The following is a 16,569-nucleotide window of genomic DNA, read 5'->3' as shown; positions in this document are numbered from 1 at the left end:
TTGAGGTAATCGCGCAATATTGGAATGACATTATTAAAAATTTTGAGCATATATTCTTAAATAATATATGTTCTGTTCATGTAATTTCATATTTTATATTTGATGGTAAAATTGCATAATTGTAATTTTTTATATATCACATGCAACGTCTTCAAACTCGAATATAACAAATATATTCATTTCTTTTATTTTTAAAACTGCAGTGCGATGAAATCGAATTATACATGTAACACTTTGCAAATACATACTATCCATCAAACAAGATATAGGAATTATAATTCTATTTAGTAATAATTTAATATTTAGGACATCTGACAATCATGAGTACAAACACAAATAAGATCCGGATATTGTCTTAATTTCATACACATTCCGTTGGGATGTAAGCTGTTATAGTCATTATTGCACGTCCTCTTGCAACAATCTACATCGCATGAATTGTCGCATGGCCCCAAATATGACATGCATTTTATGTCTCTTTTTTGTTCTGGAGTTATGACTGCATCAAATATGTGGTGATCTTGATCAAAAAAAATATTTTAATAACAATTAGTTCTTAGCATGTACGTGTAGCAAGTTCGAACATATTTCATGCCAATAGTACAAGCATATTGGAGTTTGAGATTGTGTAAATTAGGTAGACGACAAACATTGTTTAAGGAAAGGAGAAAAACAATATGTACCTACATGACAATAAATGGTGGTGGATTCAAATTCAAAACTCATAAAACTGGTCGTATATTTAAGTGTAAGCTATTTTTACAATATTTATTTTGAATATGATTAATCGAATATGCATGCATATATTTATGTGTGTGGTGATACCGATTCTTTACTATGTATTGTATATAATGAAGAAAACTATTCGTGTTACCTGTTGTCGCCGTCGAGGAAAGAGAATACTGAAAGATGATTAGTAGGATGCTTAAAAATGTTATTGAGAGTAATTTTGTCATTATAAATATATTTTAAGAACTTTGGGGATATAAATATTTATGGATTATTATGCATGTTCCTTGCTCCAAATTAACCAATATATAGGCAAATGTGCACATGCAATTAAAGAATTATATCAAAATTATTAAATGATTATATTGTGTTCTTTCATTGCGTATATGTCATTGATGAAAATTACATGTACCATATATTTTCACATTATTTCTATTGTTAATTACACGTGTAAGGATATCATCTAGTAGATTTAAATAAATATTACTAATATACACACATACACACACACACGCACATGTACATAAAAAATATCCAGTAATGTCTAGAAAAATAATGAAATTCTTAAATAGAAATCAATAATTTCATCTTAATCTTAAACATGTTAAGTATATTACAACATAATTATGTTTAAATATACATGCATCTACTTTTTTTAGTAATATCGTATAAGCTCAACTCATAGTGAACATAGAACAGAATGTAAGATGTAGTAATTAAGATATATATTAATTTAAATAGGATCGAGATCACCGATGATAAACTGATTTATTATTATAAAGATCTTTACTTAAAGTATGTCTTGATAAATAATAATGTTATTGATCTTCGTCTTTATTCTAACTCGTATGAGATGTGTAACAGATAAAAAGTGGTCTAAAATGTGTTTCGAATTATCACTATTTTCTAGAATTTATTCAATGGCATGAATGTGATTCAATTATATTCCACAATACAAATTTTTTTATATAATTTTAATCCCATAAATTAACATAAGTGAAATTACACCTTTTGCTAATAATGTCTTAATTTTTTGTGATTCATATGTGTCTAGCATGATTGTTTCGACGAAGGTTGCTCATTCAGCATTAGAGTGTTATGAATTTATTATTATAAAGATTTTGACATAAGGTACTCCGTTATTCAATTATAAATCATAAAATTTACTATAGGGGCCTCAAATTAGATATTAAGCTTAGAATGAAATGTTAATTAGGTTTTGTCTCCGTAAAATGTTAACAGTAAAGTGTTAACAGGAGAAACAAGAATGAAAAAAATGAAAAACAAGAATAGGTTCAGCGGGCCATTTAAACAGAAGCATGCGACTATTTTGGGAGAATAAAAGGCCCGCCACTATGAAAACAATGGCCTGCCTCTCTTATTTTTTCTTAAGTTAAAATTCCAACCGCTATAAGAAAACACCGTTGTTACAATAAATTTGTATTATTGTAAAAAATTGAATCACATGTAACACTATAAATTTTATGGTTACAATATGTCTTATTTTTAGTTAAATATGTATGGACATGTTACAATAGACCCCCATTTATAGTAACCGTTACAATTATAGTTTTACAAAAAGTCTCGAAATGTAGTAGTGCTCCCTCTGTCCCGGCCAATAGTATATATTGGGGGACGGGAAGGACGAGCACGGATTTTAATGCTTTCATAAAGTATAGTTGTGCAACTTATTTTTAATATTTTATTTTTATGTATAGAAATATAACATTTATATTTTATACGACAAAAGAAAATTTAAAATATAAGTTACAAAACTATATTTTATAAGAGTCTTTAAATGTGTGCCGAACGGTGAAAAATAAACGTATACAACTGAATGGGAGGGAGGGTGTATGTAACATATCTAAATTTTGTCAAGAAAGAAGATTAGTTTCAAATTATTGGTTTATAAAGTTTTTGTTTTTCAAGTTTTTGATTCGTCGACAAAAGACCATGTTGTTTTATGATTTATTATCGACCAATGTCATACTTAACCTGTCATCTTGTATTCGATTATCAAATATCATTTTCCTATAATTTTATCACCGAATATAATTATCGTGTAATATGTTAATGTCACCCACAAGGTACATATTAGATGTCAACTATTTTAGATTTACTAACTGTGAAATTTCGTCATAACCTCATTTTCACGATTTAGGCCGCTCTCATTTCTATCCTCATTACTACAGAAATCATTTTTTTTTGTCACTAGTTATGTACTAAGATATTTCAGTTCATTCGTTTGCTAGTTTATTTCTTCTCACTCATACATTCAATAACAATTTAAAAGATTGAGCTAATGTGAGAATTTCATAATCATTAGACATGCAATGCGCACCTTAAGGATAATAACAAATATAAATAAAAATTAATTAGTTATCATTAACTGTTATGGTTAGGGGTGAGAAAAATCTAAGTGGAACCTAAAAACCGAAGCAGACCCTAAAAATTGAACCGAACCGTGTGAATTTGGTTCAGTTATGTCCAAATTTTCTCGAAATTTGATCCAGACCAGATAGATCGAAGTAAAATTCGGCTCGGTCCGATTTTAGAGAAAATATTTTGATCCCGACCGAATAGATCGATGGTCTAAACTATATATAATATAAATTTAAATTTATATTATATATCTCTTATATATATATATATATATTATAACCTATAGTCATAATATTTAATTTCTAAATTTAATAATGTTTATCTTAAGTGAAGTGGTGGTGTTTAATTGATATTATTTATTAATAAATCGTGAATGTTTGGCTTTATTTATAATATAAATTTTATTTTTTTTAAAAAAAATTGGTCTTTTCACATCGGACGGAATTGAATCCAATTGTTGCGGTTCGGTCCAAAAAGAATTTTGGTCCGCCTCACTCATGAAAAAAATAAAAATTCTATTTTTTGTCTATTTAATTCAGCCTGATTTTGGTCAGAATCGGACTGCATGTTCGTCTTGAGTTTTGATTCAAAATCACGGTTACAAAAATCAGAAATCGTGCATAATCAGTTGAGCCTCCGATTCAGGATTAATCGTACATAATCAATTGAAATTTATGAATTAATCGAAAAGATTAATCAGAATGAAAATCAAATATATTCTAATATTGAAATATATTTTAATATTTAATTATTATTACAGTAGTTATTTGTTAACAAATATATATTTATTATATCACAAATTTAATAATTATTTATATTTAAAGCATTATAGTATTTTAATATTAATAAATTATTACATATACTTCGATTAAAATTATAAAAATTAATGAAATTTTAAAAAATCGAATCTGGTTATCTAGGAAACTAACATTCTGCTCACGAGTTTTAAAATGGGAGGCTATGTGTGCTCCCGAGTACCGTCAGGAATCGATCGATTTATGGCAGCACACCGTTAAAACACCGTATTGTGAATGTTTTCCGGAATATCTTCCTCTCATTTTAAATCGGAAAACTAATCGAAAAACATAGTAGAAAATAGTCCTCCCCCCGTATATTTCTCACATTTTCAGTCACAGGCATCAAGCACAATAAAACGACCACTGTTTTCTCCAATGTTAATGGCGGGAGTACTTAAAGCCCTAGTTCTCACCGGAACTTCACAATTTCCTCACCGGAATTCTTACTTTCCGGCGTATAATCCCGTAAGCGGAGTGAATAACCTCACGTCATTTGGTCGGAAATCTCAATCAATTCCAGAAAGATGCATTATAGTCAGAGCTAATTCACAATTAAAACAGGTCACTTCTCTTCCATAACAATTCTATATGATTATCATCACTTTTATCTCTCTATATATCATTTATTTATCTCATGTAATTAACTGACTGAACTTATAATTAACTGACTGAACTTAATGAAATCGAGCTGGTCAAAATTGTGTAGAACTAGTTGGAGCTTATCGAACTTTAGTTGAACCGAGTTTCGAGATTGAAATATATGGATCAAGCTTGGGCCCGAGGCCCGAACTCACCTCGAGCTCATTCCTAGAATTCAAGCTATAATTTGAATTCTTAAAATTTGGATAATAGTTAAAAAGCTTGTGAATTACTTAGATATGTGGTGATTATTTGGAACTTTATGTTACTAGTAGTGTATCTTGGTTTGTATATCAGGGAAATGGTGGTGAATACTCTAATTGGGCTAAACCGATGCTGAATTTCGCTTCCAAGAACTTTCTTCCATTAGGTAAATCATTGTGTTCTGATTTTATTTTGTGTTTCATAGTAATATAGTACTTGTTCGGTTTTAATGTTTACGAATTTATTTAATTTTATTGTCTATTTTTGTTTACTTTTTTATGCACAAGTTTTGAGCAACTGAAATAGATGTAATGTTATGATATAAAGTGAACTAGTGCCAGCAACTTTGTAACTCACAAGCAGGAAAGAGACAATCAAGCAAGTTTACGTTGCACTCAGAATTTTGCTATTTTAAAAGGGGGTAAATATCAAGTAGGTCACTCGTTTCGTCCAAATGTATCAATTGATTCACTGATTCCCAAATTAACTCAAATGAAACACTCATTAAAAAAAATTGTATTAAAGATATCACTCTATCGTTAGTCGAAATTTTGAAAGTATTATATATTGAGTTTCGCACATTTTTTATGAATGGTATTCCATCTAAATGAAAGATTCTGAGTTCTAGTATTTTAGATAATATTTTCAGATATTTAAAAAATTATCTCTCATTTATTTTTATTTAAATCAAATAAAACAACCAAAAATTTAAAAAAAATAGTTGATAAAATTTTAAAAATCTAAAAATATTAGCGAAAATAGTAGAACTCGGAATCTTTCATTTGGATGTAATCTGTACTATACTATAATAAGCCAACATGGGTATAATTTGTAGTCCAAGATTTTGGTTATATTTTTTGGTTTGGTACTCACCTTTTGGTACTGTAAGTCTACAAATGTGGAGTCTATCTATTAGTCTTACATTGTTAAACAGTTTCAAATGCGAAAAACACTCATAACAATATATTATCATATAATATTTCATTAAAAAAATTATAATGATGTTATAAATAAAATTATAAATATACAATTTTGAATATCTTTTTTTAACAAGAACCTTTATATAACTTTTTTTACATTTAACGTGTACTATTTCAATATAAACAACGAACCATTACATAACCCTTTCTAATTTTAATCTTGAAAGTTTCTGTTGTCAAAAAACCAAGATTACAAAATTACGTTGAAATTCGATTGATTAGATTACTGAATCTTTCAAAGGTATTACACGATCGTCTATGTTTGGAAAAGATTTGAATTTTCCGACTTTTTTATTTTTAAATCTACGTGTACTAAATTCGGATTAAATGTACTAAAATCTATATATTAGGGTATTTTCAAGTAATCGGGATAAAATATAGTAAGTTGAATAATATAATTTAATTAAAATTCAATCCATTAATATTAAAATACTAATAAAATGATGTTAAAATTTAAATTATAAATAATAAATTACGAACTATATACACGCCCGTGCTTCGCACGGGTTAAAGGCTAGTACCATTTATAAAAAATGTGCGAAACTCAATATATAATATTGAAATTTTGACTAACGATAGAGCGATATTTTTGATACAAATTTTTCCAATGAGTGTCTCATTTGAGTCAATTTGGGAATCAGTAATTCAATTGATACATTTGGACGAAACGAGTGACCTACTTGATATTTATCCCTTTAAAAAGTATATATATTGTATACTTCACTATTATTCAGCAATTTGAAAAGTTTGATGAAAAGAATTGGAAATTTTGTTTTATTGTTTTATTGTGTAATTAGAAACCATTTGTTTGAGGAAATAGGTAAAATCATCATAGCAATTATAGAAGAAGACTTTGGAACATAAACTTTGTTCATTCAATTAGAATACTCCGTGTAGTTTCACTTCCATATTTTTAATGCTCAAGCCTCCTGCCAAGTTTCACTTTTCATGCACTTATCTTGGTGCACCTGTTCCTTTTTCTGATGGTCACTGATACAGAAGTTGATGTGTTCAAAATGTTGCAGCTCTTGTTGGTGGAGTTGCATTAGGGCTTGCAAATCCTACCTTAGGCTGTCTTGCTGATAGTTATAATCTCTCCAAATTTAGCACTTTCGGAATATTTGCAATCGCAGGTAAAAAACGGCCTTACATATTTTCTCTGTTTGATGTTTTATGAGACGGGACTTATATTCTCTGTCATAAAGGATTGACATTGCGTACTGAAGAGATTGGTGCCACAGCCGAAGCATGGCCTGTGGGACTTTTTGGATTGGTATGCTCAAAGCACCTAAGTGCATGTCATTGTTTAATATTATATTGTTATTCTTTTTCCTTAACTTTATGCTATCATCTGTAATCTAATAGGACAATTCCACTCAACTATACAAGCTTGTCATAATTAAATCAGTGAAATCCTCTCATACATAATGTTATTGTTGGTGCAGGTTTCTATATTGTTGTTAACTCCCTTGTTTTCCAGGTTAATTATCCAACTTCATCTCCAACCTCAAGAATTTGTCACAGGTATAATAGTTTGCATTTTTTAGTCGCTCGTGTTATATTCTTCAGCTTCAAATGAATACACTAAAAATTTATACTAGTTCTTGCATAATCGAGCTCAATTGGACACTGCCACTTGAACTTAACTAATGGAATTAGTTTGAAGGATTGAACAGGACATTTAGTACGAAATGCCATTTGGGTGTTTGATTGATCACATATTGTAAATCACCATTAAAAAATATAAAGTGTGGAAATCACATAAAATTCCTCAGTTAGAGAATTATGTGTGGAGGTTATGCATTATCTATCTGTGCCTTGTCTTGTTCTTGCGTAAAATATAGAACTCAAAATAACATTTCTTGGTCCGTTTCCAAGAATGTCATTGGCTATATTATAGCAAATTTACATGCAACTCGTTGTGTATACTATTGATATTCTTTTTTATTCTTTGCCTTTTTTTAGTTTTTGCTTCTTTAGGAGGCATATAAAATGGTATATGGTACGAATAAGAGAGCCTTTGTTGTTTCAAGTAAAATATCAGTTTTTTTTCTTTGGTTGAATAAATAAAAACATTCTAGTCATTCTAATCAGTAATATTTTATGGTACCAACCATATACATAGATATAACTGTTTCATGTTCAACATTGTGCTTATGATGTCATCTAAAGGAACAGTGCTACAACTTTTCTGGATCTGTAGGTCTGGCAATTTTTAGCTGTATGCCGACGACATTATCAAGTGGAATTGCACTTACCAGGGTACTATTAGTATATATCCATGCAATTTCAATTTCTCAATACCTGAAAAAATCGGTCTACGTCTTAATGGATGTTTAAGTGTTCATATGCAGCTTATTGGAGGAAACTCTGCTCTTGCTCTGGCTATGACAGTGGTATCAAACCTGTTAGGTATTCTGATTGTAAGTCAATATTCTGTGTAGGTTTCCATGTCCAATATGAAGTACTTTCTATTCAGTATAGTAGACAGTTTGATGTGTGTCTTTCATGAAGCACTTGATTCTTTTTGCTATTAAAGAGTACAATACATGATAGATTTAAAATCATTGTTACCTCTTGTTACAAGGATTTTGCAGTTTCATTATGTTCATAGGAATTGTTTGTGAGCATAAACTGAATCGGATCCTTCATATAGATCTTGGACATTTCATTGTGTGATTGTGTCCATAGGACATGTGTGGGAATGATATTAAGTCAGATGCTTCACTTTTTAGGGTCTGGTCCGTATAATATAAAGGCTTATGGTCACTTGCTTTTAAACTATCTGTTAGAATATGTAATATGTGATACATCACTGGATAAGTTTTACGTATGACTGATGTAATGCACTAAAATTGTTCAATAAAATAAGACGGTCTTTTTACTATATAAAGATATCAATCTAATATGCTTACATGGTATTAGAGTCCATTCACAACTTCACCATAATCATTAAGCCACCTACAACTGCCACTTTACAACTACTACCGCAAATTACAGATTATCTTGCTGCCACCAATAACAGACACTAGCAACCTAGTCCTACATGAACCTAAGCAGTGTTTTGGGAGAGGGGGGAATTACCCTTTTTTAATTGTGTGAAAGTGTAGTGATTTTTTGGAGTTAGTATTTCGGTTGGAACCTGGTACAGAGTGTGGTACATGGCACCTATTTCTTAGTTTTGGCCTAACTTCATTTTAGCAGAAATACTGTAAAGCACATCCCTTAAATTCCCCGCACCCACCCACCATGATTTGCATTCTTTTGGCAGGATCACTTAACTTTACTAGATTATGAAGGGTGACACACTGCATCCCCTAAGTTTGGAATTTGCTATTTATTGTTTCCCTTGACTTTGAGACACTTTTAGTTATTTTGAATAAGGAACTGTTGATATGATGCAAATCGTAGTGAATTTGAAAAGCAAGGAAAGGGATGTACCACACTTTAAAGTTCTGTTACCAAGTAAAGGAATGCTAAGTGCAATGTACTCCTTATTTTGATCTGCTTATCCATGATTAATTTGTATACTAATTGTTGAATGTGATAAATAAATAAATTATACACACACACACACACACAAAAAAAAAACACTGATTTACCTGCAACCTAGTAGAACCATTTTTTGGACTTAAATCTCTAACAGACTATCTAATGCAAATTTCAAATCAGGTTCCTTTTTCTATCTCTAGATATATCGCTGCTGGAGTGGGCATATCTATTCCGACAAAGCAGTTACTCAAAAACCTCATTGCTACACTGTTAGTCCCTATTATTTTGGGAAAGGTAATGAATTCAGCATCATAGTCACAGCCCAATATATCTTTTTCTGGTTTTTCTTCAGATTAAAAAAATACTAGAACTTGTTCCAAAGGGTTTCTTGTACTGTTTTAGGATTCTGTAGCTTGACGTCTTAGTTGCATACATGGTGTTTAATGGTCATCTTCCATTTTTGTCATTCTTGTTTATTTTGTAACCTGCCCTAGACTTCCACCATTTCCGTATAAATTGTAAGTTAAAGGAAAAATAACTTTGAAGCAATCTGATACTTTTTTTTACTTAGTACCACATAATATGTGGTTTCCTTCTATTTTAGTATGCTTAGTCCGTTCTTTGGGAAGGTAATTTTTGTTTTTACATACCATTTCTTTATTTAAACAAGCCTATCGGCAAAAATTGTTTTAAAAGCAATTCCTTATGCTTGTAGTCTCATCTTTTCTTATAAGTCTTCTCTTTCACCAAACAGGTTTGTCGTGAGTCCTTCAAAGGTATGTGTTTCCAGATTCTTTACATATATGTTTAGATTTTTAAGAATCTAATTCTTCTTTCTTGCCCTTTAGATGATCTGGCTTGGACACTACAGTGTGTATGTTTGTCTGTGCATGTGTCTCTCTGAATATATATATTGAAGTTAATAGAAGAAATATGACAGGGTATTCCTGTAATACTGTATCCCATGTCATTCACCATGTCCTTTCCTATTAAAATGTACCTTGACCCTTAGAAAGACTACTAGATGCTTCACTATATGAGATAGTGTCATCGGCCAACCACTAGATATCCTATGCCTAATGTTGGGGTCCCCATCAACCTATGAACACTGATGCAGTAGCTCAATGTTCAACCCAAACACTATGTATTGCTAGAAGTTGTGCCTTGTTGTTTTAAGTAACAAATTTTTCTTCTGATGGATAAATGTCATGCTGATATAGAATAGCAATCTCATGTCGGCCAATAGACATCTGAAATTGCTCATAACGCTCTTATGACCTTAATAAGAGAACATTATACCTTTTCTGGGAGTTTGATTACAGATGTGATCATATATATGGTCTCAACAGTCCTTAATGATTGAACTCAGGTATCACACATATGCTTGGTGCCTTGGTCTACCTCACAGTACGGAAGATATCCAGAGCCATCCTACTAAACATTAATATGTTATAATTGTTAAAAACTTTAATTAGTTCTTACATCAATGGCTGTCAAGAAAATTCAAAAACTCTGAAATCCGTTCGAAAAATATGGATTCGTATTCGAAATAAAGAGGATATTATCCGTATTCGAAATAAAAAGAATATAATCCGTATCTACATTAGACAATTTTGGATACAGATATGTCTATATTCGTATCCGTTAATATTTGAATCCGGAAATAAATAAATAATGTAATTAACTATAATTAATTAATAATATATATTTTTCTTCATTATTTAATATAATTTTCAAAGATTATTTAAGTGGAGACCTTTTAAAAGAAATACTACATACATATTATATACTTATATATTATATTAAAAAATTTCATTTTTAACTCTTATTTTTTAAATAAAATAAATTATTAATTTATTTTTATTAAATTAAAAAAAACAAGATAATTTAAAACGGATGCATTTATTATCCAGATCCAGATATTATCCATCGAATTCGAATTTTTTTATTTTTTTCAAAATATTTTTGGATTCGGATACAGATTCAGATTTTCGGATTTGGATATAGGCAAATCCGTAGCTTAATTATTCGTTTGATAGTCCTACTTACATCTATCAAAATGATGATGCGCTTAAGTAGAGAAGCTGAGAAGGAGATGGGTATTATTCATGCCTGTCTTGGTTATTAACTCCAATTCTGTTGAAATAAGAAGTTGTGGTAACTGATTCTAACAACACAGCTCTATTTAAACCGTTTAGGAAGAATTCTCAGTAGTTGGGAGAATTGTTAGATAATAGTAACTTAACCTAGTTGAAGAGCCACTAGCTCTTTACTGTGGCCAAAATTTCTGCTCTCATTATTCAGCAAATTAAGCATCTGCCAGAATGGGGATATATCACTTGTACAACTTTAAGTGGAATCATATCCAATATGGACATGATGATATGGAGCACAGAATAAATTATTATTATTTAGAATTGGAGTAAGTTAACGGTTATTTTGGAGTTAAATTATATTAGACTAATAGATTATTAGGATTATTCTGGACTTAAAGTGATTATAGAAGTAGTCATAAAAGAGTTTCTTATTTTAATGATAGTAGTACATTGATGTGTAAAGTAGGTATAAATAAATATAAGTTGTCATTCTATTAAGAATATACTTGGTTTTTAAGTAATAAGAATATTATATGAACTCGAGGAATACTCATTTTTAATTGGATTGTGGATAAAATGTATGGATGATCAACTCTGACCTTTTTCCTTTCAACCTACTTATATCCATATTGGCAAAGTCCAGACATTATCTTAATTTAATTAGAGACCGAATATTGTTATTGTGCATGATTAATTTGAAGGTATTTAGGAAGCCTTTCTATTAGATCTTGGGTTTCCCTAATATTTTGTTGTTCCCACACATTTCAGATTTTATGTTACCCAAAGAAAATAAAGTCAGGGTTGGTAGTGGTAGACGCAGTATGTTATATGCAGTTTAGTTTTCTGACCATCTTTTTTTGTCTTTTTAGCAATTTCATATGCTTGACTACATTGGACCATCGATAGTGTTAGTGGATTTATGGTTTTCTTGTAAAACCATTGTAAGAAGAAACCAAATTAGATATATGTTATTCTAAATTGACAGTCTTTCATTTCGACTTGTCTACCACTGTTGCAGGGTTGGCTGACTTTGCTGACAGAAATAGCAAGCTTTGGTCAATGACGAGTGCAATCCTACTCAGTTTGGTAAGACTAGAAGCTTGTTCTCTTCTACGTTCGTGCTATAGCTACAATGCATGTCCCCTTCTGAGTTGACCTAAAGGCTTCCATGAACAGAACAAATTATGTTCGTCCTCATAGAAAGGATTTGTTGATCTAAGGATTGTTGATGACATAAGAAAGTAAAAGATTTATCCGCCTGAAAACGAATGGAAATCACAACTGAAACAAAAGATCTAAACTTGTAATTTATATTTTCAATCTGAGCTTGATGGATAATTGCAATGACTAATTACCTTACAGGGACCTCTAGAACCTTTAGGCTGTAAGCTAAGCATGAGAACTTACTCCTAAAAATTCTATTTCTCATTGTTAATATACTCCAAATGTTTATTACATATTATGATAAAACAAACACTATTCAAGTAACAAAAAATTGCTATTAGTTAATGAAATATTCCAGACATAATAAATTATGGCAATAACAATCTATGTATCTGTAATTATTAATAAACGAGTATAAATAAGTGATCAATTTCAATCTTAGTCTGCACTACGTCATTATGTATCACCCATTCAGAAGAAGAAACACTAGAATTGGTAATATTCTTTGGAAAGACTTCCAAGCAGTCTTCTGATCAAAGATGCCAGTTTGCCTAGTTCCATCAGCATAGCTTCGAGAGCAGTATTTCTTTGTACGAAATTAAGTAGTGTGATCCTTTAATTTGTAAAGTTCTTTGAATTAAAATCATTCTTATTGTTCAAAAAAAAAATGTGAAAAATGATCCCTAGTATTATTGTTCATTGTCTACGTATTTCACTCGTGTTTATTTACTCTCTGGCTTGAAATCCTTATTGTCTTTGAGCTGCGCATATTACTTAGGTGCCTTGGATGCAAGTGAGCAAATCAAGATCACTTCTAATGATGGTCAAGCCTGAAACATGTCTCATTGCCACTGGGATGGGAATGTACGTCCTTTAATTATGATTCATCTGTCAAGTATTAATTGGTCATTTTCTCATATATTAGTTCTGATCTCAAGTTACAAGTAAAACATAATGACACGATTACTTCTAGATTAGTTGTAAAGCTTGTCCAATATCTAAAATGATTTCAAGCTCCCCTCTCCCCAAAAAAAATGTCTCGTTGCTACTGGGATGGGAGTGCATGTCCTTTAATTATAATCATCATCTATCAAGTACTAAATGCTCGTTTTCTCGTAGCTTAGCTGATGTTAAATTACAAGTGAAGCCTAATGACTCGATATGGAGCTAGATTCGTGGTATAACTCCGATATTTGAAGTAATTCCAAGTCCCCACTCCCGGGCTGTTTACAGATTTTCTAAAATCAATTTGCAGCATGCCATAATTTTACACTGTCTGAGCTTAATATATATATATATATATATATATATATTTAAACTCCTTTTGACTAGTTCTTGTACAAATTTAATTGATGAGCCAATTTATACTGTCAATGATACTTAGGGAGTACTAGTTCTCTTTTCTCTTACTTTTTAGTCAAAAATGTATTAACTCTAAGCTCTGTCCGTTCCTGCTTCTAAAAAGATATTTGTTTTTATTCTGGAGGAACTGCAGTGAAAAGTGAAAACTACCATTATGTATTTGCATTTTTTACCAACTTTATGAAATCTTGTTTTGGGTACTAAGTTTACTTTTGATAAACTACAGTAATGTATTTTGTTTGTGAGTGGAATTAATGATTAATCAAATCTCTGGTATATTTTCGGAGTTATCAGTTTTGGTTAGATATAGTAGTTTTAACTGACATGATAGCCCCGTCCATTTGCAGACTCCTTCATCTCGTCCTGTTAGTTTTTAATGCTCTTTGCATACAGAGCCTTTCAGCTATATCTGGCGGAAGCTCATCAGTTTTTTCAAAGAAACAGAATGTGACTGCACTTCTGATCGTTGCAAGTCAGGTAATTGTTCGTATAAAATCTTTTATCTACAGATAAAAGCCACAGTGGGTCGACATGGACAAGGAATCGGTTTTCCTTTGATAAGAAGCGTGTTTAGTAACTATATATTGGAAAAGGGTCACATTGGCGGTTGGACTATTGAGGGAAATTGGAACAAAAGAAGTGACTTGGGATACCATGGGATAGGTGAGGAACGAATTACTGGTTAACGGAGATGAGTTTCCGTCCCCATTCCAAGTTCCAAGCAAGTAAACTCATCAACCAAACACTAACACATTGGAATGAATTCTGATTCCCTTTAACTGGGTTGAAGTACCATGAACCACATGGCCATTGATATGCCTATACTATAGTACATGGACTTTGTCACTTGGGTGTTGGTGTCTGGTCAAATTACTTCATAACTGTTGCTTTCAGTTAATATAATTTCTTTGACCTTGGGCACAGCTGGAAAAATTAATACCTGAATACATTTATGTATCCACTTCATTTGGATATACCTGCCAATTGGTGGAACTTTATTGTCTTCCTTGCTCTCTTAGTCTTAATATTCTTTACCATTGACATACTGACATGCATTGTCCAGCCCAGATGCTGAACACTATACTTTCACAGAATAGGAAGAAGCTGACCCCAATATTAATTTTCTGTTTTTTTAGCAAAGAATTCCCTTTGTTTTTTACTTAAGGGTTGGCTAAGGTTTGGTTGGTTTGCATGCATCCAGAAAACCTTGCCTGTGATGGTAGCAGTAGTTCAGCAGCTTGGTGGTGCACTTGGTGATTCCAGTTTGCTAGTTCTTCCCTGTGTTGCCGCACATTTGAATCAGGTTAAAATTATTTACACTTCCTTCCTCTTTAGCAATGTACAGCTGAACCTGATTATTCTTTTGTATAGATTATTCTCGACTCTTTTCTCGTAAGCTACTGGCTTCAAAAGGAGCAGTCTCTTGATAACGTCAAGACAGCTTAAGTATAGGGAATCAAAGGTGAAGTCAGTGGTTAACTATTTGGGCGGTGGCAACTGGGAGGACTGATCCCCTTGTCACTCTTTCAAAATGGTTCAAGAGTTATCTTCTATTTATCTGCGTGGCATGTATGAATTATGATTACATGCAATCAGTGGCCAGTGCCCGCGTATACACAAGTCTGCTGCTGCTGCCAATGGTCTTATCATTTTTATATCCACCTTTATTGTAGCCTTTCGTATCTAGTATGTTTAGTAATCTGAATTAAATGGCAGGATGCTTACTTCTATTATGTGAGTCTGAGGCTCTATACATGCAATGTTGTTGAAGTTGTATTCGTTGTGAAAATAGTAAAAGCCTTTCAACCGGATATGATATGTCGACTCAAAAGTTGACTAAATTGTGCAGGGCTTGTCCGTCTAGGCGTCTACTAAGCCAATTAAACTATTGCTTGAGGCTCCTAGAATTTTTAGGATCCCAAATTAATAAGTTTTTATACTAAAGTATCTTGAAAAAGTTATTAACGATAACGATTAAAGAAGGCCATTATATAAGAAAATTATATAAACTTCATTTTACTTGCTTTTGTCCATATGTGACCAAGTTAAAGTAATTCACAGAACTCAAGAGATTTACATTTTGCCGGTGCCCTTGGTAGTCAAGAGTGTAAAGTTATATTTGAAGAGTCATTCTGCTTTGTTTCCTGCAAACTCTGGTGAGGAACAATAAGGATGGAGGGGGCGAAAGGTAGGTTCCTTCCTCAAGATATTTCCAACAAAAATTAGCTACTCGAGTAAAGAGCTCTGAGGGACAACCAGGATTTCCACAATGACTATAGTCACCCTATCTTCAAAGAAGCGCTCAAAGCGGCAAGCAAGATTTGAGAAGAATACTGTATCTATCTTTAGGCAACTTATCCGCTACCTTCAGGATTCCAAACAAAATTTTCTTAAACCCGATATGAAATAATGGGTACAAACGAAAACCACAAGTATGAGCTCTGCGAGGTCAGCAATATTATAATGTTGTCTAGACAGGACATTAAATATTTTGAGTATGAATGTCTACTTAAAAAAAAAAAAAGAAGCAATTCTCAAAATGTATATGAGAAAACACAAAAGATTTTATCCATTACGCTACAATGATAACATGTAGATGGAACCTGTTGTTTAGCATATGACATAACTTGACTTATGTGTTGAGCTAGGAGTTGAAAATATCTATTTTGGTAATTTTGACTTATTAATGACTTATGAGTTATTAAAAATATAATAATTAAAATA

General features: G+C 31.5%; 1 protein-coding gene across 1 annotated transcript; it reads left to right on the top strand.

The window, feature by feature from the left end:
- Positions 1 to 4,063: 4,063 nt before the first annotated feature.
- On the top strand, positions 4,064 to 15,658 carry LOC108205751 (probable sodium/metabolite cotransporter BASS4, chloroplastic). Its single transcript, XM_017375806.2, has 14 exons — positions 4,064 to 4,469; positions 4,845 to 4,917; positions 6,757 to 6,864; positions 6,937 to 7,004; positions 7,177 to 7,255; positions 7,935 to 7,993; positions 8,086 to 8,154; positions 9,404 to 9,517; positions 9,978 to 9,999; positions 12,338 to 12,405; positions 13,262 to 13,347; positions 14,193 to 14,322; positions 15,047 to 15,148; positions 15,217 to 15,658. The coding sequence occupies exons 1-14, from the start codon at positions 4,284 to 4,286 to the stop codon at positions 15,289 to 15,291; spliced, it is 1,239 nt and encodes a 412-aa protein (XP_017231295.1). The 5' UTR covers positions 4,064 to 4,283; the 3' UTR covers positions 15,292 to 15,658.
- Positions 15,659 to 16,569: the final 911 nt, after the last annotated feature.

Source organism: Daucus carota, chromosome 2, assembly GCF_001625215.2.
Source record: "Daucus carota subsp. sativus chromosome 2, DH1 v3.0, whole genome shotgun sequence".
Lineage (NCBI taxonomy): Eukaryota > Viridiplantae > Streptophyta > Magnoliopsida > Apiales > Apiaceae > Daucus > Daucus carota.
This window is presented reverse-complemented; position numbering and strand designations above follow the sequence as displayed.